We start from the raw sequence: 25,688 nt of genomic DNA, 5'->3' as shown, positions 1-25,688 counted from the left end.
ATTACCATGCAGTTGTATAATGTTATCTTAAATGTCGTAAATATACATTTTAAACCTGCAGTTTTATGTATAATTGAAAAAATATTGTTAATATTTTGACGTAAAAATACCATGAACCATATCACTTCTGCTTCTGTATCTTATTTTCTTTTTTCATTTTTAGCCGACCATCATCAGATGGTGTTCTATTCAAATCGCTTTTCATCCGTCGTCCGTCTTTCCGTCCGTCCATCTGTTAACAATTCTTGTTACCGCTATTTCTTAGAAATTACCCAAGGGATCTTTCCATATCTTATATGAAGGTTCCCCTAGGGCCCTAGTTGTGCATATTGCATTTTGGGACCAATCTATCGACAAAAAGGCCTCCAGGCAGCCATCTTGGATTTCGATAGTTAAAGTTTGTTACTGCTATTTCTCATAAATTGCAGAAGGGATATATCTCCAATCCCTGGGGGTCTAGTTTTGCATATTGCATTTTGGGACCAATTTGTCAATAGGATGGCTGACAGGCCGCCATCTTGGATTTTGATAAAGTTTGTTACTGTTATTTCTAAAAAAGTGCTGCTGGGATTCTTCTCAAATTTCACATGTAGGTTCCCCTAGGTCCCTAGTTTGGCATATTGCGTTTTGGGGCTGATCGATCAACAAGGTGGCTGACAGGCCGCCATCTTGGATTTTGACAATTGAAGTTTGTTACCACTATTTTTCACAAATACTGAAGGGAGCTATCACAAATTTCACCTGTATGGTCCCCTAAGTCACTGGTTTAGCATATTGCATTTTGGTACAGATCGGTGAACAAGATGGCCGACAGGACGCTATCTTGGATTTTGACAATTGAAGTTAGTTACCGCTATTTCTCAGAAAGTACTGAAGGCATCTGTCTCAAATTTCATATGCAGGTTCCTCCAGGTCCCTGGTTATGCATATTGCATTCTGGTACCGATTATAGCCGCCATCTTGGATTTTGATAATTTAAATTTGTTACCGCTATTTTTCAGAAATTCGTTTCCGCTATTTTTCAAAAATGCTGAAGGGACCTGTCTCAAATTGCATGTGCGGGTATCCCTATGGGTCTAGTTATGCATATTGCATTTTGGGACCGATCAATGAATAAGATGGCCTACTGGCCGCTATCTTGGATTTTGATAATTGAAGCGTGTTACAACTATTTCTCAGAATGTACTGAAGTGATCTATCTCAAATATCATATGTAAGTTCCACTCGGACCTTAGTTGTGCATATTGCATTTTCGGACTGATCGGTCAAAAAGATGGCCGACAGGTAGCCATCTTGGATTTTGATAATTGAAATCTATTACTGTTATATATCTCATAAAGTACTCAAAGGATCTTTCTCAATTTCATTTGTAGTAATATGTAGTAAAAGTTTGAAAAGCAGAGAAAAGATCCCTCTTTTGTTTGTCAGACATAAATCTTTCTTTGATGGGTGCCAAGATCCCTCTGGGATCTCTTGTCTTAATGTGTTTTTCAAAATTTACGGACCCTTGACCTGACTACAAAAACCTTTATCCATTTCTGTCGTCGAGATATCTTACTATCGTTAACCAACTTCTAAGCATATGATGCATATTTTTACTATCAGTTCAAGCAAATGAAATCGAAGGCACTATTCGGATCAACAGCGGAGGTAAATTCTACGACGTGTGTCACAACAACATGTCCGAGAGTCTAGCCGCCTACCTGTGTGGAGTAGCCAATGTTGGGTCAGTACAAAGAAATCTTACACTGATATATAGGTTGATATAACAACAACACGTTTACATTTTGATAATGGCGTCATGTAAATTTTGATTATAGCGTCATTTACATTTTGACTATGGCGTCATATACATTTTGATTATGGCGTCATATACATTTTGATTCTGGCGTCATTTACATTTTGATAATGGCGTTATGTAAATTTTGATTATGGCGTCATTTACATTTTGATAATGGCGTTATGTACATTTTGATAATGGCGTTATGTACATTTTGATAATGGCGTCATGTAAATTTTGATTATGGCGTCATTTACATTTAGATAATTGCGTTATGTACATTTTGATAATGGCGTCATGTAAATAACTTTTCAGACAAACTGACATACTTGCTCACAAAATAATGACGTTACGATCGAAACCAACCTGCAATATATAAAGACCGAATTATTAAAGCATTATCAAAATATACAACAAGCTGTACCCACTGAATTTATCAACTATTAAATTTAACATTGAAGAAGATGCACATTCCACCACTTCTTAACATGAGCATTATCACAGCGCATTAATAATGACTGTGTGTATGGTAATACTGTTTCTTTCAGGTTGTTGGTTTCGTATGGCCCACATTCCTATGAAAGTAATGAGGCAGTATCCCTCATTCCTGATTCTAACAATGAAAGAGGTGTCATCAGACATCACAGAGTGGAAGAAATGAACAGGTAAGTCATACCATACATACTGGCTTAGCTGTGTACCGCTTCCTTCAAGCAACACCAATAGTTTCAAAATAACAACAAAGAGCACATCTGTCATATGTGGATGTGAAGGATAGGGATATTTCACCCAAGGGTCATAAAACATGAAAGAATATAAGAATATTTCATATGTGGATATGAAGGATAGGAATATCCAACCCGAGGGTCACAAAATGTAAAAACCGAGGCTTGCCGAGGGTTTTACATCATTTTGTAATCCCAAAGGGAGAATATCCCTGTTATTAGTATCCACGTATATAACAGTATTTTTTCTCTCATAACTCAACGTTTCATTGCTATCTCTGAAAAACAAATGTTAAAACTGTACCAAGAAAATAGTCATTTTTAATTGCTGACGTTGTAACCTCACAAGGCTACAAGAGTAGCAATGCAATACAGTCTCAGATGATATAAATGTATTGCTTAAGTCGGGCCAGTATTACACCCGTATGTAAGAGTGAAAAAAAATATTCTTTCATACCTACGGGTGTATTGTAATACTGGCTGGTCTAGGGCAATACACTCATGTTGCCTGAGGCTGTATTACATGGCTACCCATGCAATAAAGCCTCGTGACATCACGGCATCAACAAAAGTTCTATTTTCTCAGTAAAATTTTAACAATTTTTTTCAAACTTGACTGGTTTTACTAAAAATTATGCAAACATGTAATTTTTGTCGAAAATATCATGTAATTTTTCATGAAAAATTGACTTTCATCCGTGGATTTCTTTGAATTTATTTCAAAATGGCGGGATATTATAGTTGTAAAATTTCAATAAAACGTGGAGGTATGAAAGAAAAATACTCTTTCATAAGTGGATATGAAGGATACGGATATTCTACCCTCGGAATCACAAAATGTTGTAAAACACTCGGCAAGCCTCTGGTTTTACTACATTTTGTGACCTTTGGGTAGAATATCCCTATCCTTCATATCCAAATGAAAGAGTCTTATATTATAGTTATGCAAGCACAGACCAGAGTTACAAATAGACAATATTCTTGAACATTCAACTCTAGACTCAACAATGTGCCTGAGAGTACATGAGTGGAAATAACTATTTATAAACATATTAAGGATGTACACCTCTGAGAAATCAAAATTTTCTTGTATTAAACTTTTTTACTCATATAGATTTTTGGAAAAAGGAGTTCATACCATAAAAGAAAATGGAAGAAAAAACATATGTCCGTGTGCTCGTTTTTGAGCTTTTGTCACTCAAAGACACCTAGTTGACAAAATATTGGATTTTATGGGAATTTTGCCGTTTTGACCAGATAAGATAGAGATTAAAGCCATAATTTCCGAATGAGGTGTTTGATATGTATGAATGTTTGTAGAATTCATTTTCTAGTAGTCTTCTTTAAAAATATACCAGTTTTGATCAATTAGACTAATATTTTTTCTCAAAATAACAACATATGCTACCCCTACCCCTTAATTTTGTGCTACCAAATGCACCATTTTCAGCTATTTTTGCCAAATTTAACCCTTTATAGAAAAAGTTCTGGTATCAATAGGAAAATGGTTGTTCTTTCTAAATCAGGAAGAAAAATTGGGGGTCCGTGTGCTTACTTTTTTGCCCCATTTGAATTTTTGTTATTTTTTAGTATTTTAGAGTAAAAAATAAAAGTGCCAAAATTAACATTAAATGTAAAAATAAAGTCACAAAAGTGTATCGTTTCACATACCGGTATTAATGCTCAATATTTTTAATTACTACGAACCTAGTAACGATTTGCAGCAAAAATTAGCTAAATACAGCTAAAAATGCTGGCGCAGTAATGATTTAAGTAAAAACAATTTCAGTAAAAAATGATAAACCTGTGGCTCTATTTGAAGCAAAAAAAGACACAATTTCAAAATGGCCGCCAAATGGGCCATTTCTTAAAATCCCCGTATAAAAAAAGTATCTTGCTACAGATACTGATAAATTATATTTGAAAATCTAATAACTTCTTTGGTCTATGTTGAAACGAGACTTCAACGGGACTGAAACCTCAGAAGAATACATCCTTAAGTGTTAAATGATAATTAATTAGTAAAATGGGCAAACGTTTTATTTCGTCAGCTAATTTTTAACATAAAAAGTACAGTATAGGTTTGATTTACTGGAATATTCCACCTCAGACTGATATACGCTTCTTCTTTCCTTTATAGTCCGTGTAAAGTATTGAACTTGGTGTGTCAGCCATTAGGTAAGTAATACATTCATCACCTTTAGGATTTACTACGCTTTACTAGACAAACATATGTCCATACAAAATGTAAATCAACCTTTTGTTTCGCTTGTTTTACTTCTATTTCAAATTTTGTCACCATTGAAAACTTGTGATAATTAATTTATCTTGGCGATTTTGTATCTAACAAAACTTATAAAACAATTGTTTTGGCAATTTTTCATTAATTCAAGAAAGTAAACATTAAAATTGATTTTAGTGAAATTAATGACTCATGGTACACAATAATGGCAACTGTAAAACATTTATAACCCCGTAAACTGTAAAGTGGTCGAACCTTTTTATTTGGGTGTTATAAAACCATATATTTGCTACAGAATGTGGAGTATCCTTATATCAGCCTGTAGCCGCTCCACTAATACAGTTTGGTGACTTTGTTCCTCGTGGTGTGCACCCCTGGACCGGATCTTTGGGAAGGAATGGAAATCACTTCTGTGGGGCATCCCTAATTTCTAATACCTGGGCATTAACAGCACATCACTGTATAGAGTAAGTATTAAATTATAAAGTATTAATATGTATATGCATGTATGTATGTATGTATGTATGTGTGTACATTTTTAGCCCACCATCATCAGATGGTGGGCTATTCAAATCGCTTTTTGTCCGTGGTCCGTCCGTCCGTCCGTCCGTCCGTCCGTTAACAATTCTTGTTACCGCTATTTCTCAGAAAGTACTGAAGGGATCTTTCTCAAATTTCACATGTAGGTTCCCCTAGGGGTCTAGTTGTGCATATTGTATTTTGGGACCAATCGGTCAACAAGATGGCCGACAGGCCGCCATCTTGGATTTTGATAGATAAAGTTTGTTACCGCTATTTCTCAGAAAGTACTGAAGGGATCTTTCTCAAATTTCACATGTAGGTTCCCCTAGGGGTCTAGTTGTGCATATTGTATTTTTGGACCAATCGGTCAACAAGATGGCCGACAGGCCGCCATCTTGGATTTTGACAATTGAAGTTTGTTACAGCTATTTCCCAAAAAGTATTGAAGGGATCTGTGTCAAATTGCATGTGCAGGTTCCCCTAGGGGTCTAGTTGTGCATTTTGCATTTTGGGACCAATCGGTCAACAAGATGGCCGACAGGCCGCCATCTTGGATTTTGATAGTTAAGGTTTGTTACCGCTATTTCTCAGAAAGTGCTGAAGGGATTCTTCTCAAATTTCACATGTAGGTTCCCCTAGGGCTCTAGTTATGCATATTGAATTTAGGAACCGATCAGTCAACAAGATGGCCGACAGACTGCCATCTTGGATTTTGATAGTTAAAGTTTGTTACCGCTATTTCTCAGAAGGTACTGAAGGGATCTTTCTCCAATTTCACATGTAGGTTCCCCTAGGAGTCTAGTTGTGCATATTGTATTTTGGAACCAATCGGTCTACAAGATTGCCGACAGGCCGCCATCTTGGATTTTGACAATTGAAGATTGTTACCGCTATTTCTCAAAAAGTACTAAAGGGATCTGTGTCAAATTGCATGTGCAGGTTCCCCTAGGGGTCTAGTTGTGCATATTGCATTTTGGGACCGATCGGTCAACAAGATGGCCTACAGGCCGCCATCTTGAATTTTAATAGTTAAAGATTGCTATTTCTCAGAAAGTCCTGAAGGGATTGTTTTCAAATTTCACATGTAGGTTCCCCTAAGGCCCTAGTTGTGCATATTGCATTTTGGGACTGATTGCTCAACAATATGGCCGACAGGCCGCCATCTTGGATTTTGACAATTGAAGTTTGTTAACGCTATTTCTCAAAAAGTACTGAAGGGATTTGTCTCAAATTTTATGTGCAGGTTTCCCTAGGTCCCTGGTTATGCATATGGCATTTTGGTACCGATCGATGAACAAGATGGCCGACAGGCTGCCATCTTGAATTTGGATAGTTGAAGCTTGTTACCACTATTTCTCAGAAAGTACTGAAGTGATATGTCTCAAATTTTATATGTAAGTTCCACTTGGACCTTAGTTGTGCATATTGCATTTTCGGACTGATCGTCAAAAAGATAGCCGACAGGTAGCCATCATGGATTTTGATAATTGAAGTTTGTTACTGTTATGTATCTCAGAAAGCACTCAAAGGATCTTTCTCCATATGTAGTAATATGTAGTGAAAGTTTGAAAAGCAGAGAAAAGATCCCTCTTTCGTTTGTCAGACATAGATCATTCTTTGGTGGGCGCCAAGATCCCTCTGGGATCTCTTGTCTATATCCTTGTATGTATGTATGGGACAAGGAAGCAATTCCAGCCGTGTTGACAAAACAAAATTGTCACATGTTCGAGGCGATCTGCCCCTTTATCAAGACATACAAAACCAACACGATTACATAATAGGATACGAACAGTAATGCGGGACAAAGTAAACAAATATTAAACTATACAGCACAATGGAGCGCAATTTACCCTTCGGCAAGTGGCAGCCGAAGGCCGGATCTACAAAAATGTATCCATGCTGTTCGGCAGAACGCTGGAAAGCGTGCCACGTGTGACGTCAAATGTGTGGCGAAATTTATATGTAGTGCTCATTGGTATAGGATGCAAAGTTAGTCGCCTATCACGTCGGTATGTTGGCAAAAACGCAAAGTCCCAAATTTAGTCGCCTTTTGCTGGGCAGCATATGGAAAGGATAAAAAACGCGTAGAACAGAACGTAAAAATGCTGGAAGTAGGAATAATAAATATGTCAAGTAGGATTTTTCAATTAGTTTCTTTAATGTCTTAATGGCCTTTAGGATAGCGGATCTGTAGATAGGTAATCCAGAATCTCTCTCGATTGACGCTTGGTTTATGTCCAGTAGGAACATCCTGTTGATATTACTTCTTTGACCCTTGTATGTATGTATGTTTGTATGTATGTACATTTTCTATATCCATGTATGTATGTATGTATACATTTTCTATATCCTTGTATGCATGTATGTATGTATGTATGTAAATTTTCAATATCCATGTATGTATGTATGTATGTATGTACATTTTCTATATCCTTGTATGCATGTTTGTATGTATGTATGTATGTAAATTTTCATGTACATGTATGTATGTATGTATGTACATTTTCTATATCCTTGTATGTATGTATAAATTTGCATCCTATACAAATGAACACCACATATTTTAATTTCCGACACACATTTGACGTCACATGTGGCACGCTCTCCAGCCACCGCTCATATTGTAGCGTTCTGCCGAACAGCATGGCTACTTTTGGTAGATCCGGCCTTCGGCTGCTACTTGCTGAAGAGTTAATTGCGCTCCATTGTTCTGTTAAATATATGTCTTCTTTTACTGTCCCGTTTTACTGTTTGTGTCATATTATGTAATCGTGTTCGTTTTGTATGTCTTGATAAAGGGGCAGATCGCCTTGAAAATTTGACAATTTTTTTTGTCCACACGGTTGGAATTACTTCTTTGTCCCATATGTATGTATGTATATGCCTGTATCTATGTATTCTGTATGCATTGTTTCAATCATTTGACTATATGTACAAAGTTAATATCCGATAGTGACTGTTTGAACGAAACTAATTCTCTATACTGAGTGTTAAAATGAAGAATTATTAAAGTCGTTGGTTTGTTTATATACATAACAGAACCTACGTCGTAGATGCAGAAGTAATTATCCTGTCGGTTAAGTGTCGATCCACATTTGAAGATGTATGGGCGATGCATTTTATTCTAGATAATGTATAAAGATCAGTTTGAAATAGTTTGCACCGACAAACTTTCCTTATTATGGATGAAACAAGTGCAAATAATGCTGAGCGCTGGTATAAACTGCATCTGTATAAACATTCTATCAAAGACTATACAGGAAACAATTTTACCTTCTGGCAATTGTTGTAGTCATATGATGCATAGTTAACCCTTTTTAAGTAACTTTTTATCACCCAAAACATGCTTACAAAGAATTCATGGTAATAAGGTAGTAATTTTCATTCCCATTCGAGGTTCTTTTACGATATCTGCAATATGCATAAAAGGAACTATGGTTACAACGAAGCGATTTTGTTGGTCCCCAGAGGTTCACTATATTCGTGTTTTACTGTAGTCACTTTATGCTGAAAATACCACTTTCGAGACGACTACTAGCGTAGTCTAAGCGTAGTCTTCAAATCTAAACAGCGTTATACGGCACGTAGGGTGGACGTCCTTAAATGACCTTGTCTGTTAACAGGACGTTAAGTAGTATATCAACCTATTTATTAATCATTCCTTGAATATTCATCTTATATGTGACAGAGGTGATTTATTAATCATTCCTTGAATATTCATCTTATATGTGACAGGGGTGATTTATTAATTATTCATTGAATAATCATCTTATATGTGACAGAGGTGATTTATTAATCATTCCTTGAATATTCATCTTATATGTGACAGAGGTGATTTATTAATCATTCCTTGAACATTCATCTTATATGTGACAGAGGTGATTTATTAATCATTCCTTGAATATTCATCTTATATGTGACAGAGGTGATTTATTAATCATTCCTTGAACATTCATCTTATATGTGACAGAGGTGATTTATTAATCATTCCTTGAATATTCATCTTATATGTGACAGAGGTGATTTATTAATCATTCCTTGAATATTCATCTTATATGTGACAGAGGTGATTTATTAATCATCCATTGAATATTCATCCTATATGTGTCAGAGGTGATTTATTAATCACCCACTGAATATTCATTCATCCTTTATGTGTCAGAGGAGGTGATTTATTAATCATTCCTTGAATATTCATCTTATATGTGACAGAGGTGATTTATTAATCATCCATTGAATATTCATCTTGTATGTGACAGATGTGATTTATTAATCACTCATTGAATATTCATCTTATATGTGTCAGAGGTGATTTATTTATCACCCACTGAATATTCATTCATCCTTTATGTGTCAGAGGAGGTGATTTATTAATCATTCATTGAATATTCATCCAATATGTTTCAGAGGTGAATTAGCGTCTAATTTGCATGTTACGTTTGGTTCTGAAGACCAAAACAAGTTTTACATGGATGGGACGAGAGTAAATGTACGTGAGATAATTTCATCACCTGATGCGATTGCTACAAACAACATGATCCATGCAGATGTAGCATTGCTCAGGTTGGATGTCGTGGCATACTCAGACTATATACGCCCAATATGCATACCTCCCAAAGACCGTGACTTGACCATCTACGAAACCTGCTTCATCGCTGGATGGGGTCGGGATGAAAAAGGAGGTTGGTATAAAAATTTAGCATCATCTTTAACGGTATTTTGGTTTTCACTCTTTTTGGCATTCTCCGGACATGTTTAAAACAATAGTAAATGAGAAGAACTCTTTTCATCAGGTCACAAAATCGTAGTTACTTTCTAGAATAATGTAAATACATGTAGTGTAGAAAAGGCAATGGTTTTACTCGCGAACATCACTATATATTCTTATTGGATATACGGCCATAGTTATATCTTATTGGATATACGGCCATAGTTATATCTTATTGTGTATACGGCCATAGTTATATTATTAGATATACGGACATAGTTATATCTTATTGGATATACGGCCATAGTTATCTTATTGGATATAGGGCCATAGTTATATCTTATTGTGTATACGGCCATAGTTATCATATTGGATATAGGGCCATAGTTATATATTATTGTATATACGGCCACAGTTATATCTTATTGGATATACGGCCTTAGTTATCTTATTGGATATACGGCCATAGTTATATCTTATTGGATATACGGCCATAGTTATATCTTATTGGATATACGGCCATAGTTATATATTATTGTATATACGGCATAGTTATATCTTATTGGATATACGGCCACAGTTATATCTTATTGGATATACGGGCCATAGTGATATCTTATTGGATATACGGACATAGTTATATCATATTGGATATACGGACATAGTTATATATCATTGGATATACGGCCATAGTTATATATTATTGGATATAAGGCCATAGTTATATATTATTGGATATACGGCCATAGTGATATCTTATTGGGTATACAGCCAAAGTTATATCTTATTGGATATACGGCCATAATTATATCTTATTGGATATACGGCCATAGGTATCTTATTGGATATACGGCCATAGTTATATCTTATTGGATATACGGCCATAATTATATCTTATTTGATATACGACCATAGTTATATCTCATTGGTTATACGGCCATATTTATATCTTATTGGAAATACGGCCATAGTTTCATCTTATTGGATATACGGACATAGTTATATCTTATTGGATATACTGCCATAGTTATATCTTATTGGATATACGGCCATAGTTATATCTTATTGGATATACTGCCATAGTTATATCTTATTGGATATACGGCCATAGTTATATCTTATTTGATATACGGCCATAGTTATATCTTATTGGATATACGGCCATAGTTATATCTTATTGGGTATACGGCCATAGTTATATCTTATTGGATATACGGCCATAATATATATCTTATTGGATATACGGCCATAGTTATATCTTATTAGATATACGGCCATATTTATATCTTATTAGATATACGGCCATATTTATATCTTATTGGATATACGGCCATAGTTATATCTTATTGGATATACGGCCATAGTTATATCTTATTGGATATACGGCCATAGTTATATCTCATTGGATATACGGCCAAAGTTATATCTTATTGGATATACGGCCAAAGTTATTTTATTGGATATATACGGCCATAGTTTTATCTTAATGGATATACGGCCATAGGTATCTTATGGGATATACGGCCATAGTTATCATATTCTCAAATCATCGCTGTAAAACTCTGACCTATGCTTACTATTGCATGTTTCTTTTAAAGAATACCCAGACAAACTTAAGGGAGCAACTGTACACCTCCTCCACGATCCAGCGGATTGTGAGGATCGCTACGCACCGGAATTCCCCTCAGGATGGTCAGAAACTGGCATATGTGTAGATAACCCGATGCCCTATCAACCGGCGTGTTACGTAAGTTTCTATGAGTTTTATACTCGATCTCCACGAGTTTCACTAACATTAAGTACTAACGGGATGTCTACATGTCAAAGCAACCAACTAGATGTTGTGTGTGCGAAAATTCTGTTTGAGACAGTTTTATTTTGTTCTTCACAAAAATTGAGTTAGAAAGAATTCGGTAGATCGATTGATGAAGCCAAAAGTATTCCGTCTTTGCGTATTACAGAGTTAGCTCCCTTGCGGGTAGGTATCGATTGTTACGTCATTATTTTGTGAACGCAATTTACGTCGTTTTCTCCGAAACGTATGACATTACGCTCGTAAACACATGACGTCACAATCAATACCTACCCGCAAGTGCAGTTAACTCAGTAATATGCAAATCCGGAATATATTTCTATGACCTTTAGACCTTTTCTCCTTTTTATACACGTATTATGATTTGCGCCACTTTCGTAAAACAAACATGATTTTAATTTTTACAAATTGTCATTTCATATATTGCTTACCTAGGGCGATTCCGGTGGTCCTCTTGCTTGTAAGAACCCAGAGGGATTTTGGGAGTTGGTCGGGGTGACAAGTTACGGTCGTCCCGGTTGTCGGGCCTCAAACTATCCTGTGGTATATCAGAATGTGCCGGGGTATTTTGCTGAGTGGATCCACAAAACTATTGGTAAGTTATACGGATACCTAAAGAAGTACAACGAAAGAACTTACTAAACGGATCTATGTGATATTGAATTGATCAAACTCGCAGTTCAAAAATTTTATTATTTAACGAGTATATATATATTCATATCATATAGTCACGAGTATCACCTAACTTAATAATAGAAATATCAGTTAGACGTAAGATTTCGTCTCTATATAAAACTGTAGAAATTTGGTTCGGATGTGACGCTTCCGTCTACTTAGACAATCATGCGACGACAATGATAAATTATGACGTCAAATCTACAAGTGACGTCACACTATTCTTATTACACGTGTGTCTTACAATATCTATGACATGGCGGTATGGGGTATTTATATAGTATGTATGTGATAAAGATTGATCTTAAACTTCATTCAAGGTAATCTTGTTTGATTTATAAGATTCACTTTCAAACCAATTAACGCAACATCAATCATCTATGCATACAAATACCAAGTTGATGATAGACGTTTGATACATGTACAGTATGTATTTCTAATTTTTGCTATTAATTTCTGTTTTTAGATGATGCAGATTTGGAATACCCTGCCAATCCCTAATATTTACGGATGATTTGGACACGTGGCACAGTCCTTGTACAACAGTCGAATTGACTTCATTTATTTGATCGATGTGCCAAGGAGGACTTCCACGTAGAATGAATTTTATCTACGGAATACAAATCATACAAGTTTTTCTCATTATGATATAGCCTTTTATTTTCGTATTTTCTGTTTCATCATACTCGGATATCATTTTGTAAATATGTCTATTTTCATAAACAGCCTCATAGAACTTTTTTACTATATATCAAAAATAGCTGATTATTCATTCATGATTAAAATGCTTTATTATGAGCATCACACTTAAGTAGCTATATAAAAATTTCATTGTGAATAAAATCATTTTTTTTTTATTTTAACTGATTGTTAAATGGTGGATTTAAGGGGTCAAAGGTCACATGTAAAATGTTATCCTGGTAGCCTTGAGTCTGTTGTTTTATGAATATGTACAAGATGAAGTAACTGCTTGAGCAGTATTTGTACTGAACTTCACATAAAGGTAATTGCCATTTACTGTATAATCGCTTTCTACTGTTGAGAGCAAAACAAAAATTAAAATATGAGAAGGAAGCAAAAAGGTGGCTTAACCGCAAAAGTCATTATGCACGAATGCCAAAATGTTTTACCTTTAAAAGCTGCAAATGTTTTTAATTTAAAAACTTGCACAAAACTGTCAGTGCATTAATTTGTGTTCTTTATTCTAACATTATTAGTATTGTTTGTTTAATTAGAAGGTGTCGAGAAAACTTGGGGACTAGTATATTCACCAGCAATATCTTGTATGCTCAATCTACAAATGGCAAGTTCAAAACTATTGAGAAATATGTGTATCATCAATTACTTACCGTAGATATCATGCAAAAATAGGGAATAAAAAGAAAAAAATCTATCTCTGGCTCGCCCGTTTCTTCATTACCGTTCCTCAGACAGTTTTTTTACAGTGGAATCTGATCGTAAAGTCCTTGGTGAATGGGAATTTTATTCAAATTATCCAGGTTTCAGTATGTATACACAAGGGTAAAACAATGGATATGTGTGATCAGGGATTATAATTCATTTCAATTAAGTGGGTCTCACTTTATTTAGGTCCGTCAAATTCGAAAATCACTTATTTTAAAATTGAATAAACAAAGTTTGTTATAAGCAATTTTTTATAATTAGTTACCATTCCATAGCCTTACTTTGGTATTTTATATTTGGTAAAGTTTTGCATAAATCAACATTGCTGGTCAATGTTGAATGTATGTGCTTTATTGTTCAGGAAAAACCGTGATATGTTGATATTCTGTTATCATTGTCTTCTAGATTTTAATCGTTGTTTGTCTGACGATATACAAATCATTTTTATAACCGTATTATAAATATAAATGTATATAAACCTCATATTTTTCTACTATGCATTACAATAAATAAGAACATGTAATTCCATTTTCTGTGTTGTGTTTTATTATTTTCACTCAGAACCTTTTATCAACGAATGATTCCAGGGAGGCAACTGATTTCCATGTGCAATTACATTTCGGGCGTGATCATAATTTGGGAATTTGCATCTTTTAAAGATGCTCCTACGCTGACAAATGGTATTTTTTCCCTATCAAAAACACGAGCAGACGATTTAGTATTTTTCTTCAGTTACAAAAGATACTTACTTTACTCCATTACCACCATTGAAAAGTATGAGATTCTAATTTTACTTCAAGATAAAAATATTAAAAATAATTAATTGCATCCCGAAAAAATTCTTTGGCACTATGTCCTATATGGAATGCAGTACTAATTTGCATGCACCGAAAGCAAAATAAATTATTTTAAACTACTATTTGTGTTAATAAGACATTTATATACACGATTAAATACCAATTATTCGCTCAAATGATGGGTGTCATTTATGCTCTGTCAGCGGTGGTGCATCTAATCGAAAATCATGAAATTGTTTAGATTATTATACCTCACTGATTGGCTTAAACTTTATCACATGACATAAAATAAGTTATTTTACCGGAATTGGAAGGCGGGGGAAATAATCCCTAGGAAGCTCCGCACGTGACCAGAAGTTGATTGTATCTGCAACGTCAACTAACAATGGCAACTCTGCTTATTTTTTGCAGTCCGAAGAATTTAGCAACGTTGTTGTTGGGAAATATCTTCATGAGTTCTTTTACCAGATATTTTTTCTTTTAATTTTGCTTGGTTTAATAAAATAATTATGCCCCTATGTGTCTGGATACATCTAGAATTGTTCAATTGGAAATAGATATTTTCTCTCGGGCTTCGCCCTGAGAAAATAACACTTTCCAGAAAGATAATTCTAGATGTATACCTCCGCCGAAGTCCATAATTGTATAATATTGGTATTTTATTTCTTTTAAAGCGAACATCAGGGGACCAGATCAACTGTTCGAGGAATACTGGGTAGTCGACACATGTCAATGACATTTTATATTTAATTACCTTGATTTTCAGCATTTGGTACTTTTATGAATTTCAAAATGGTTTTTGATAGCAATATCAAATTGAAAAAAAGTATTACATAAAAATGAGCGTTTGAAAATTTCTCAAAGGCCGAACACCCGTTCGAAGAATACATGTAGTGTAATAGTTTGTATTTTATGAAATGGGGATATATTTCTGTTAGAGGAATGAGGGGTATTTAACAAATGGCTGTTCGAACTATTGAAAAATTAAAAGAGATATCAGAATAGGAAAGATATCGAGTGAAAACGAAGCAGAAGTAAACAGACCCATTCTTATTACGCTGAAATGCTTAGATACATGTACAAAGAAAACCATATTCGGGATTTTTTTCAAGAATGTTAGAAAACAATAGAAAACACTTGACAATATATATCCGGAATGGCTTAATAAAACGTGAAAGAGGTCAAGAAAGGGAACTCGATGAAGAATAAAAAAAAGAAAAGGAACGTGCAGTATTTATCTTCAAAGTCTGCGGACAGCTATGTGACAGGCGGATCATCCGTCTGAAAAAAAAGAATGGAGTGATTTAAGAGAGCAACCAACTAAATAATTTTACATTGACCACAGTGTTAAACTTTGTTAAAGTTTTGTACTGTATTATTAAAACAAAGGAATATTAGTTAGCTATTGTGTTCTATAATTAAAGTCTAGCTTCTCATATAACATTAGATAGAAAAAAAGTTTGGGTCCTTCTGCTCAAACTCCAACCAGGGTAGCTTTATTGAAATCAGGCGCATTTTGCACTAAAAAATCCTTAAATTCTAATGTTTTTTCCTATTCATTATCAAAATTGATATTTTCAACCTAAATCTCAATATGAATTTCCAAATTCATATCATGGTTATCTAGGAATAATTACCTGTCAGAAAACATTTTTACTTTTGAAATCCATAATTAGCCAGCCAATCAGCGGCCGGGTTAAAATTCTATCCTGGGCTCAATCTTTTATACACAGGCGCCATTTCGAAGGTCTTTTTTTATTTAGTTGGTTGTTCCCTTTAAGAAGCTAGTGTCCGTATGAACATTGATAGTAATGATTTGGATTAGGTTTAAGACATTGGTGACAAGTACAACAACCATAACATATGGATATAGAGGCAAAATATGCCTGTGTCCGTTACCTAACTATGTAATTATATATCGTGTTTGACCCCAAAGCTATGCAAATTACTATATGACGATATTGTCCATTCGGTGTCCCTTGTGATCTTTCACTTGGAAGCCTCACGATTTCCAGCTAGCCTTCATCTGATGTTTCGACCTTTAACCAAAATGGCTCTAATGGTATTGTGGATATTTATCTCCCTACGTTTTGAATATATTTAAATATTGTCAAACAATTTTCAAATCATTAGTTGATTGGTTGGTTGATTGTGCTTGACTTTCTTTTAACAGCCAAGATCCCCCATGTAAGCAGTTTGTTGCGTGTATGAATGCGCTTAACAACAACCCACCTGGTAACAATTTACTGATAATGGGCAAACTAGTAGTCTTATGCTCAGCGCTTTGCAGCACAAGAAACTATCACCTTTTACAGACAATAGCGTGTGTCAACCAGGAGACAGAACCCAGAGCCTTCCTTAAAGAGGCGAATGCTCACCTCAAAGCAAATGGTAAAGTGGTGTCAAGGAAGATGTTATGAAAAAAGAAAAGATCCCAAATTAAGTTTCCTTTTGAGATCGTGCAATATTGGGATAGTAGGTCCACTTCTTACGCTCTACCCACAGTGCAGGCATTTATTAATAATATTTTATATTTATTATACAATTTTAAACGCACTTGCAGTGAGATATTAAGCAAATTTTACTTTTGATTAACTTTTCTCTTAAACGCTATCTCTATTGATGAGATTGGAATAACAATCGTATGCACACCACCACAAAATAGATCTAGTTTAGCAGTTGGTACATTCCTTCTACTATTACCATGTAATAATATTATATTTAAGATTTAAGATATTTAAGTAAGTTAACACATTCTATCTCTTTGCTTGAAAAAGAATTCATAAGAAAGTAACATTAATTTGACGAACTAATAAAGGTCCCTGCCGTATATACCAAAAGGTTGCAATTCCCTCGCTTAAAGGACTAATGTACATCGTATGCTGTTCCAGTACTTAATACTTATCGGTAGATAGATTAGACATGCTTTGTTTTCTTTCTGAAGCGGAGGTCAAAGACAAATCTTTGTGACCTGTTTCTACTATATGGCTTATTGGCTCACCAAGATGGACCAATATGCAACAATGCTTCAAGTAGGGTGCTGATATGGTACTTGTTACTATCATTGCATTGTCGTCAAATGTGAATAGATTTGGGATCTTACGTTCTGTCTTCTCCCTTTAACCCCTCTTGACATCACCACATTCTTTTCCCCGAGTTAAGGATATGAGGAAGGCTCTGGTTCTGTCCCCTGGCCGAGACACATTATAGTCTGTAAAGTGGTAGTCTCTGTTCTTGCTTAGCGCCTAGTATAAATGAAGCGAAACGAATGGCTTGGCTGTTTTCAGTATGCTTCCGGGTTAGATTCTTATAAATCTGAGTCTCCCAAAACATACAGATGGTCACACATAGACAACATATTGCATACATTGCAAACAGAAATGCACATTTTGCAACGACATTAGTTGTTATAATACTAATATATCTATATAAGATTATTAAGATATCATTGGAACAGATTTTTGGTCAATGGATGACAACGGATGAAATATTTGTTACAGTTTTTTTGGTTTTGGTATGAGGTCCACCGACTCCTCGAACTCATGCACCAGGTATGAAATTCTAGTTTTATTTCTGTTAAATTGAGGACAAAAATATGTTACATTGATCTGGTTTTAGTACGGCTCAAACAATCCTACCATATGAAACCATATATCACATTATAAGGTCTAATTCTTTATAGCATTGGGGATAAAGTCCAGACAAGACCATGTACGGATGTAAGGATGGAAAATGGAGTGGTGGAAAGACGAATGTACAGACAGAAGGACGGTCAGACTGACGGCCAAAACACGACACAAATCTATACATTTGCCCCGTGTTCGAGGTTGAGGACTATAAAAATAACACCAGTAAATAGGTTATATTCATGAATAGTTCAAGATGTTAGAAATTATTGAATTATCAAGCCTTTTAATAAAATGGTGGCCATATTGAAAAACAAGGTGTCCAAGATAACTTTCATAAAGACATTGACAAAAACTAGACTTCTACGTCAATTCAATTTCAAAATATTACACTTTAAACTTTTCTGTGGAGGCCATATTGCAAATATTTTGGCGACCATTTTGGTCCACCGTCTTCAGGTAAGTAATTATAAAAGAAGCTGCAATATTGTAGCCCAAAAGACTTTTTATGGTGTCGTCTTTAAAGCTATTATTCTAACATTCCACCTGCATAGAGACTCTTCCATATAAAGAAAGGATATATCATTTGTCCCTCTATCTTTTTGTTTTTTGTTATTTTTTATCCCCCGCGAAACGCGTTTGCGGGGGATATTGTTTTGGGCTCCGTCCGTCACGACAAGCTAAATCGATTCATTGAATGGCTAAGAGGTACCGCAGTAAAAATTCTGACAATGCTGCCCACGGAAGAGCAAAATAACCTCGAAAGTCAGGTAAGGCATTTTCAAAAAAGATTCAATACGAAAGATCCAACTGGGACCGCAAGAAAGAAACTTGGGGATATTAGACAAAGATCGGAGACCAATGAGGAATTTGCAGATGAAGCAAGGCGTCTAGCTGCACTGGTATATGGATGGAAATGGACTTGAGGGAAGAGCTAACTGCCGAAGCATTTCTAAGTGGCCTACGAAATTCCCGTGTAGCTTACCAGGCATTAAACCAGAAGCCAAAAACTGTGTCTGAGGCATTGGACCTGGTAACCCAAATTGAGTACAATTACAAGGCCACGATGGGAAGATGTCTAGACAGACGAATGAGACAAGTAACATGGGAGTCTGATGATGATGAATTCTGCGTAAACTCTGTTGCACGTACAAATACATTCAAGACGGCATCAAGGCTCTCCGTGAAATGATGGAAAATATGGCCAAGTCAACACAGTCAGCGGAAAAAGCTTGTTTTAAATGTAGTGACAAATCACATTTCCAGGTTGATTGCCAATGAGATCATCAAGTCCTCGTCGGCAAAGGTCGTCATCGCCATCACTCTCATGTTTCACTTGTGGTGACACCAATCATCTTCAAAGAAGCTGCCCAAAGCGATCAAGATCACCTAGTCCTGCAAGAGATTTAGGTACAACATCTAAAAAGCCAGTTTATTGGATTAGGAAACCTGATAATGGGAAAAACATCATTGTACCTTTGAGAATAAATGGTAAAATGACAACAGCCATTGTTGACACTGGGGCAGATGTCACCGTCGTCTCGTCTGACTTTGCCAAGAATGTTGGACTGGAATTACAAGATTCAGAAACTGTCAGTCTACCTAATGCAGAAAATGGCAAGGTAATGGAAGCTGCTTGCAACATCCAGGTAAAAATTGAAATTTGAAAAGGCGGAAGTCAAATGGCCAGTCTATGTAGCTCCAATTTGAGATGACATTCTCCTTGGAATGGACCTATTTGAGGCTTTGGATGGAGTGGCGATGGTACGGCAGAGTGATCTACTAGTCCAAGAAACACTGGTCCTATGGTGAACTAGATCAAATTAACCGTACCACATATTAAGAGTGTGTGCTGATACTGCTACTAGCCTCCCATCAAGGAGCGGAACAATGATCGAAGCCAAATGAGAAGCTCCTAGCAAAGAGCTTGTAGGAGTTCTGGAGCCTGCTTCCCTTAAAAATGGAGCACACACAGGATCAGTCTTGGTTGGAATGAAGTCACTGATTCCTGTTCGGATATTAAATCCTACAGATCACAGTATTGCCCTGAAGCAAACTAAGGTACCTATCTGGGAAAACTTATTGAAGTCGACGAGTCTATGGGTGATGAATCTGATTCTGGTACAAAACCGAATACTGGTCATGATCAAGCAACTGCTGAAGATTTCCCAAAACACCTGACACAGTTTACATTGGTTAAGAAGGATACTGCTTTTGCTTGGGGTTCGGAACAGCAAGAAGCGTTTGAGGCTCTGAAGTCAAACTTGCTGTCTCCACCTATACTTGCGTACCCAATGCCAGATGCACAGTTTATTACTGGATACGGATGCATCAAACTTCGCCATTGGGGCCGATATTTCGCAAATTCAAGAAGGAGAAGAGCGCGTCATTGCATACGCAAGCAAAAGACTTGGCCCCGCTCAAACAAGATACTGTGTCACAAGACGCGAGTTGTTAGCAATTATCACGTTTTAGGAAAAGTTTAAACACTATCTCCTTGGAAACCAGTTCATCCTCCGGACGATCATGGGAGCTTAACTTGACTTTTCTGTTTCAAGTCTCCCAAAGGACAACTGGCCCGCTGGTTGGAACATCTTAGTCAATGATTCTACAACACCGACCCGGTGTGCTTCATGGCAATTCGGACGCATTGTCCCGTAAAGCAGAGGAAGCATCATGCAATTGTTACCGAGCAGGCGCAGATTTCGATCAGCTACCATGTGGTGGTTGCAAATACTGCACAAAGATTCACAAGCAATGGGCTCGGTTTGAAGCAGCTGTAGCCGATATACTGCCATTAGTAGAGGAGCGACGGGTCAATGTAGTCAAGAACGTCAAAACGGTTGTGGAAAAGAAAAGCTGGCTTGTAGCTAGGCTACAGCAATAAAGTTTTGGGCGAGCTGCAGAATGGAGATTCGGTCTTAGCAGTGTTGCATAACTGGACAGTTAATCAGCCACCTTCCGACAAACAAAAAATGTTTATGGAATCTCCAGCTTTACGACAGTATTGGTTGCTTTGAGACAAAGTTATCATCAGAGACGGTGTCTTGTAGTATAGATGGGAAAACCCTAGCATAGAAGAAGACAAGATACTCTTAATAGTTCCTGAACATTGAAGCCAATTGTCCTTAAGCTCTGTCATGATTCTGTACTTGCAGGACATTCTGGCATCAAACGGACTCTTGCTCGAGTTAAAGCTTCTTCAGTGTTGGAAAAAAGGATGACATCCAAATTCATGTCGCATGCTGTGGGGAATGCTCTATTAACAAGAAAAGCACACACCATCCGAGAGCAGGTATGCAGATATATCATGCTGAGGCGCCAATGGATAGGATAAGGCATACAGCTTGATATATCGGGACCTTTTCCAAAGTCCAGTCGCGGGAACAAATACATTCTGGTTCTTATTGATCAGTTTAGCAGTGGACGGAGGCGTACCTTCTAGCTGACCAGACAGCAGAATCTGTTGCCGAAGTAGTGGTATCAGAGTTGGTGTCACGGTTTGGCACGCCACTGGAAGTGCACACTGACCAGGGGAGTAATTATGAGAGTGGACTCATGCAAAGTTTGGGTAAATTGCTTGGATTGGCTAAGACACGGACGATTCCATACCACCCTTCATCCAATGGCCTCGTCGGAAGGTTCAATAGAGCACTGCTTCAGATGATGCGTTGCTTCGTTGAAGTAAACCAGTCCAACTTGGATGAGCAATATCCTCTTCTCATCGTTGCATACAGAGCCACTCCTCATAGCAGCACGTGTTTAACACCCAATCGCCTGATGCTTGGACGAGAGGTCAGATTTCTACAAGACATTATATTTGGACTAGTAAACAAGGAATCGGCAAATTCCCTACAGTCCTGCCATCAGGCTGCAGGAGATGCTCTGAGAGATACTGAAGCTCAGAAAAAAGGTCATAATCTACGCCGACATGAAACTGTTTACTATGCAAGTGACATTGTCTACCTGTTAAGTGATGCTGGTACCCAAGGAAAAAGTCCCAAGCCACAATGGACAGGCCCTTTTGTTGTTGTCAAGTGCCATGGGTTTGTCTTGTACGAAATAGAAAACTCAAGAACAAATCATCGCCTTAAAGCATGTCATTCGCGGACAATTCCAACATGGATAGCAAAGAAACGACAGGCTTTATCAACTACGGACATCAGAATGGAAACAGTGACAGAGCCAACAAGTTGTGATGATGAGGAGGAAATTCGACCTCGGCAATGGGAAGATTCAGCAAGGGCTGGTCCAATGAGGACACAGCGTCCTGGTGTGCCAGACCCTTAAAAGGACACCCCTAGAGTATCGCAAGAGATTCTAGACGATGAGGAAATATCGACGCAGACCAGGTAGTCCTTGCGCGGACACAGAGTCCTGCCAGGCCCACCTCCCCCTTTGGAAGGAAATTGAGACCTCCAAGGAAACTACAGGACTATTTCGACTTTTGAAAAATGGGGAGCAGTGTAGTGACTGTCCTGGGCCGCGGCCCTGACCTCGCGTGTGCGATTGTTAAATAAAAGAGTTCCATTTTTGATTGTCAAGCAGCCTTTTGTTGTCTTTGGCCAGTGGTGCCGAAACGGACCCACTAAGACGGTAACTCGTCACTGAGGCATCATATATTGACACTTGGACACCAAGTGTAACTCAAAGTGTAAAGTGACACTTGTAACTCAAAGTGTCAGTTGATACATGGACACTGATGCAACTCAAAGTGTCAGTGGACACTTTGACACAGTTACTCAAAGTGTCAGTTGACCCTGACTCAACACTCTTATTATACATGACAAGTAATAAATGCAACTTTGTGTAGTTAGATAAATTACTTTATTTTATCTAGCATAAACACTAATATCAGTACAACTTAAGTGGACAAGTTTAACAATTGAACAATTTCACATTACATAATTTTCGTTATATGTAAAGACATTTTAACATAATAAATACACATACATGTAGAACTAAATAATACTTTTATATGACTTGCTTTCAAAAATTAAATATAAAAATATACATAAATTAAAAAAATGAATACAGTTAAGTTAGAAATATAAATGAGATTTTTCTAAACATTATCATAATAACATGATTTATCATAGGGCAAGTGCCAAAAAATAAAGTAAACATTTTAAAAGTACTGTAATCAAGCTTATTTTCATGGTAACTAAATTTCCTGATCTCATGATCGCCACTACTTTCACAATTTAATGATATAAAGTCTCACGGTTATATTGTTATATATTCATAATCACACTTTTTTTGTGTTCCGCAGAGATCAATTTTGTGATTGCTAATTGCCCGCACAATGAAATTTAAAATAAATTGGTTTACAGTAGTTATCATCCTCGATACTCCAGGGGTTACTATCACTGCTGTGATGCCCAGCCCTAGACTATGTTGTAGTAAAACTGATGGAAGTTCAGGAAATATTTTTTTGACCAATCCCAGGCCTACAAAGACTTCCTTAGTTTGACGATTACAGAGAGTAACATCCAAATTCAATGCCATACTAGCTATACATAGTCTGTTGATTGATTGTTTTGATGTACATTAAAGGACCAAACTACCTGCAAACAGAGCCTTCAGTTTTGCTATGACAAAGTCCTGGGGTGGATATAATGACAGTGATAATAACCCCTGGAATATGGAGGATTTGATCTATACAAACAGTTAATTATCACCCTAGATAATTTATTAGTATAAAAAATATATATCCTGATCATGATATTAACTGGAGGTTTAATTTGGTCCATATCAGATTTTTTTGTAATGTTGATTCAACATCAGAAACATTTTGTAAATTAACCCATTCGTTACTTTCAATCATAATGGAGTACTGGTCCAGATCAATGCATGGCAGAGTCTACTAAAGCTACATAGGGGTGAAAGAGTTAATACCATGGAATAAGCTTTGGTACCCAGCTTTGGAACTCCAAATTCATGGCCTATTTAGAATACACTAGGCTTTTTCTGTTATATTTCAATTACATTAAAAATTATCCAAGATAACCCAAATTATCCAAGATAACCCTTACAATTTAATCTGAAAGTTGCCCGAATGATTACCTTTAATTAACATTGACATTTTACATACCATATTCGACCTAATAAGCACTCAGGGTCGCTTCAAAGATTAAAGCAAATATGGGAGCGTTTAATAGAAACAAATTTGGTCTTTCAAAAAATCATTCTACAAAGTAACTAATAAATCAATCAAAAGAAATCAAATATATCAGTAATATCGGTTATATCGATATCTGCCTTACATAAGCTTTCGCTTTTTGGCATCCTTAAAATGAAGGAAACCAACAGGGTTTTCATATTTTCAGTCTGCATTTTATTCTAATTATTAAGTGATATTGGAGCCTAAAAAGGGGTAAGGGCACTTATACGGTATAGGGGCACTTATTAGGTCGAATACGGTACTTTCTTTTCTTAACATCACTTATCATAAAAACCATATGGCACTAATGATATTACCTTACTGAAAATAAATAAATAAATGATCATCAAATACAAACTGTCATGAATATGAAGAGATTCATAAAAATAACATGACTTTATCAGTTATAATACCTTATAGAAATACATATATTAATGAGATTTCTGCTTCATCACAATCCTGTATGGTCATTTCAATCACACACAATTAAAAAAGCACTTAATTTCAAAATATAACAATTGTACCTAATACTAAAAGCTACAAACACACATCATTTTAGGGTAATCATATCATAAACCTTTGTAGTTATAGGCCTTTTTTCAAATACAAGGCACTGACTTCACTTCACTATATCACTATTACTTCGCTATATACATGTATAATTAATTTTCCCTTTGTTTCTGACTTTCTGATTGGCCTTTTCATTTTTTTCATTCCACGATGAAAAAAAATTCCGAAAATGGCGCGGAAACCCATAAATTTTGTTGGAAAACTTTTGTGAGAATCCACTACGCAGATTCACACAGTTTGCAAACAAAATTTCATTCATAACCCGATGAAATTAGAAAATAGTGACTTCAATGCTTTAATAAATCATCCATCTACTGTATGTAAACCAAACGGCTACTAAAACAAGCAAATTCGTGGAATTTCCATCCCCCGCTTTCAAGACATATTGTAGGTAAACATTATTAAGGTTAGGATTTAACCTTGGTTGAAACATGAAAAAATAAACTGAAGCCTTATTCAAATAAGATGTTTTATAAGGTAATTTATGATAAAACTTGTATTATGGGGTAAAGTTAACTGATTGAAGAAAGCATAGTGCATTTAACTTTGATACTAACTTTTAAGAAAATTGGTTTACATTTTTTACAATGATTGCACAGGGAATGGCAAAAAAAGATGTTTTTAGTGAATCAAAGGGCTATAACTCCACTACATAATGTCAGT

At 36.0% G+C, this 25,688-nt stretch overlaps 1 protein-coding gene across 4 annotated transcripts in view; it reads left to right on the top strand.

Annotated features, from left to right (window-relative positions):
- Nucleotides 1-14,397, top strand: part of LOC138309095 (uncharacterized) — a 206,746-nt gene extending 192,349 nt beyond the window's left edge. For all 4 annotated transcript variants that reach the window (XM_069250234.1, XM_069250232.1, XM_069250235.1 and 1 more), the window contains 8 exons: nt 1,606-1,726; nt 2,329-2,445; nt 4,646-4,683; nt 5,043-5,214; nt 9,677-9,951; nt 11,576-11,724; nt 12,226-12,385; nt 12,932-14,397. In XM_069250234.1, coding sequence (XP_069106335.1) covers nt 1,606-1,726; nt 2,329-2,445; nt 4,646-4,683; nt 5,043-5,214; nt 9,677-9,951; nt 11,576-11,724; nt 12,226-12,385; nt 12,932-12,966 — 1,067 coding nt within the window. In that variant the 3' untranslated portion in view covers nt 12,967-14,397. The remainder of the gene's footprint in view (nt 1-1,605; nt 1,727-2,328; nt 2,446-4,645; nt 4,684-5,042; nt 5,215-9,676; nt 9,952-11,575; nt 11,725-12,225; nt 12,386-12,931) is intronic.
- Nucleotides 14,398-25,688: the final 11,291 nt, after the last annotated feature.

The sequence above is a fragment of the Argopecten irradians genome, chromosome 15, assembly GCF_041381155.1.
Source record: "Argopecten irradians isolate NY chromosome 15, Ai_NY, whole genome shotgun sequence".
Classification (NCBI taxonomy): Eukaryota; Metazoa; Mollusca; class Bivalvia; order Pectinida; family Pectinidae; genus Argopecten; species Argopecten irradians.
This window is presented reverse-complemented; position numbering and strand designations above follow the sequence as displayed.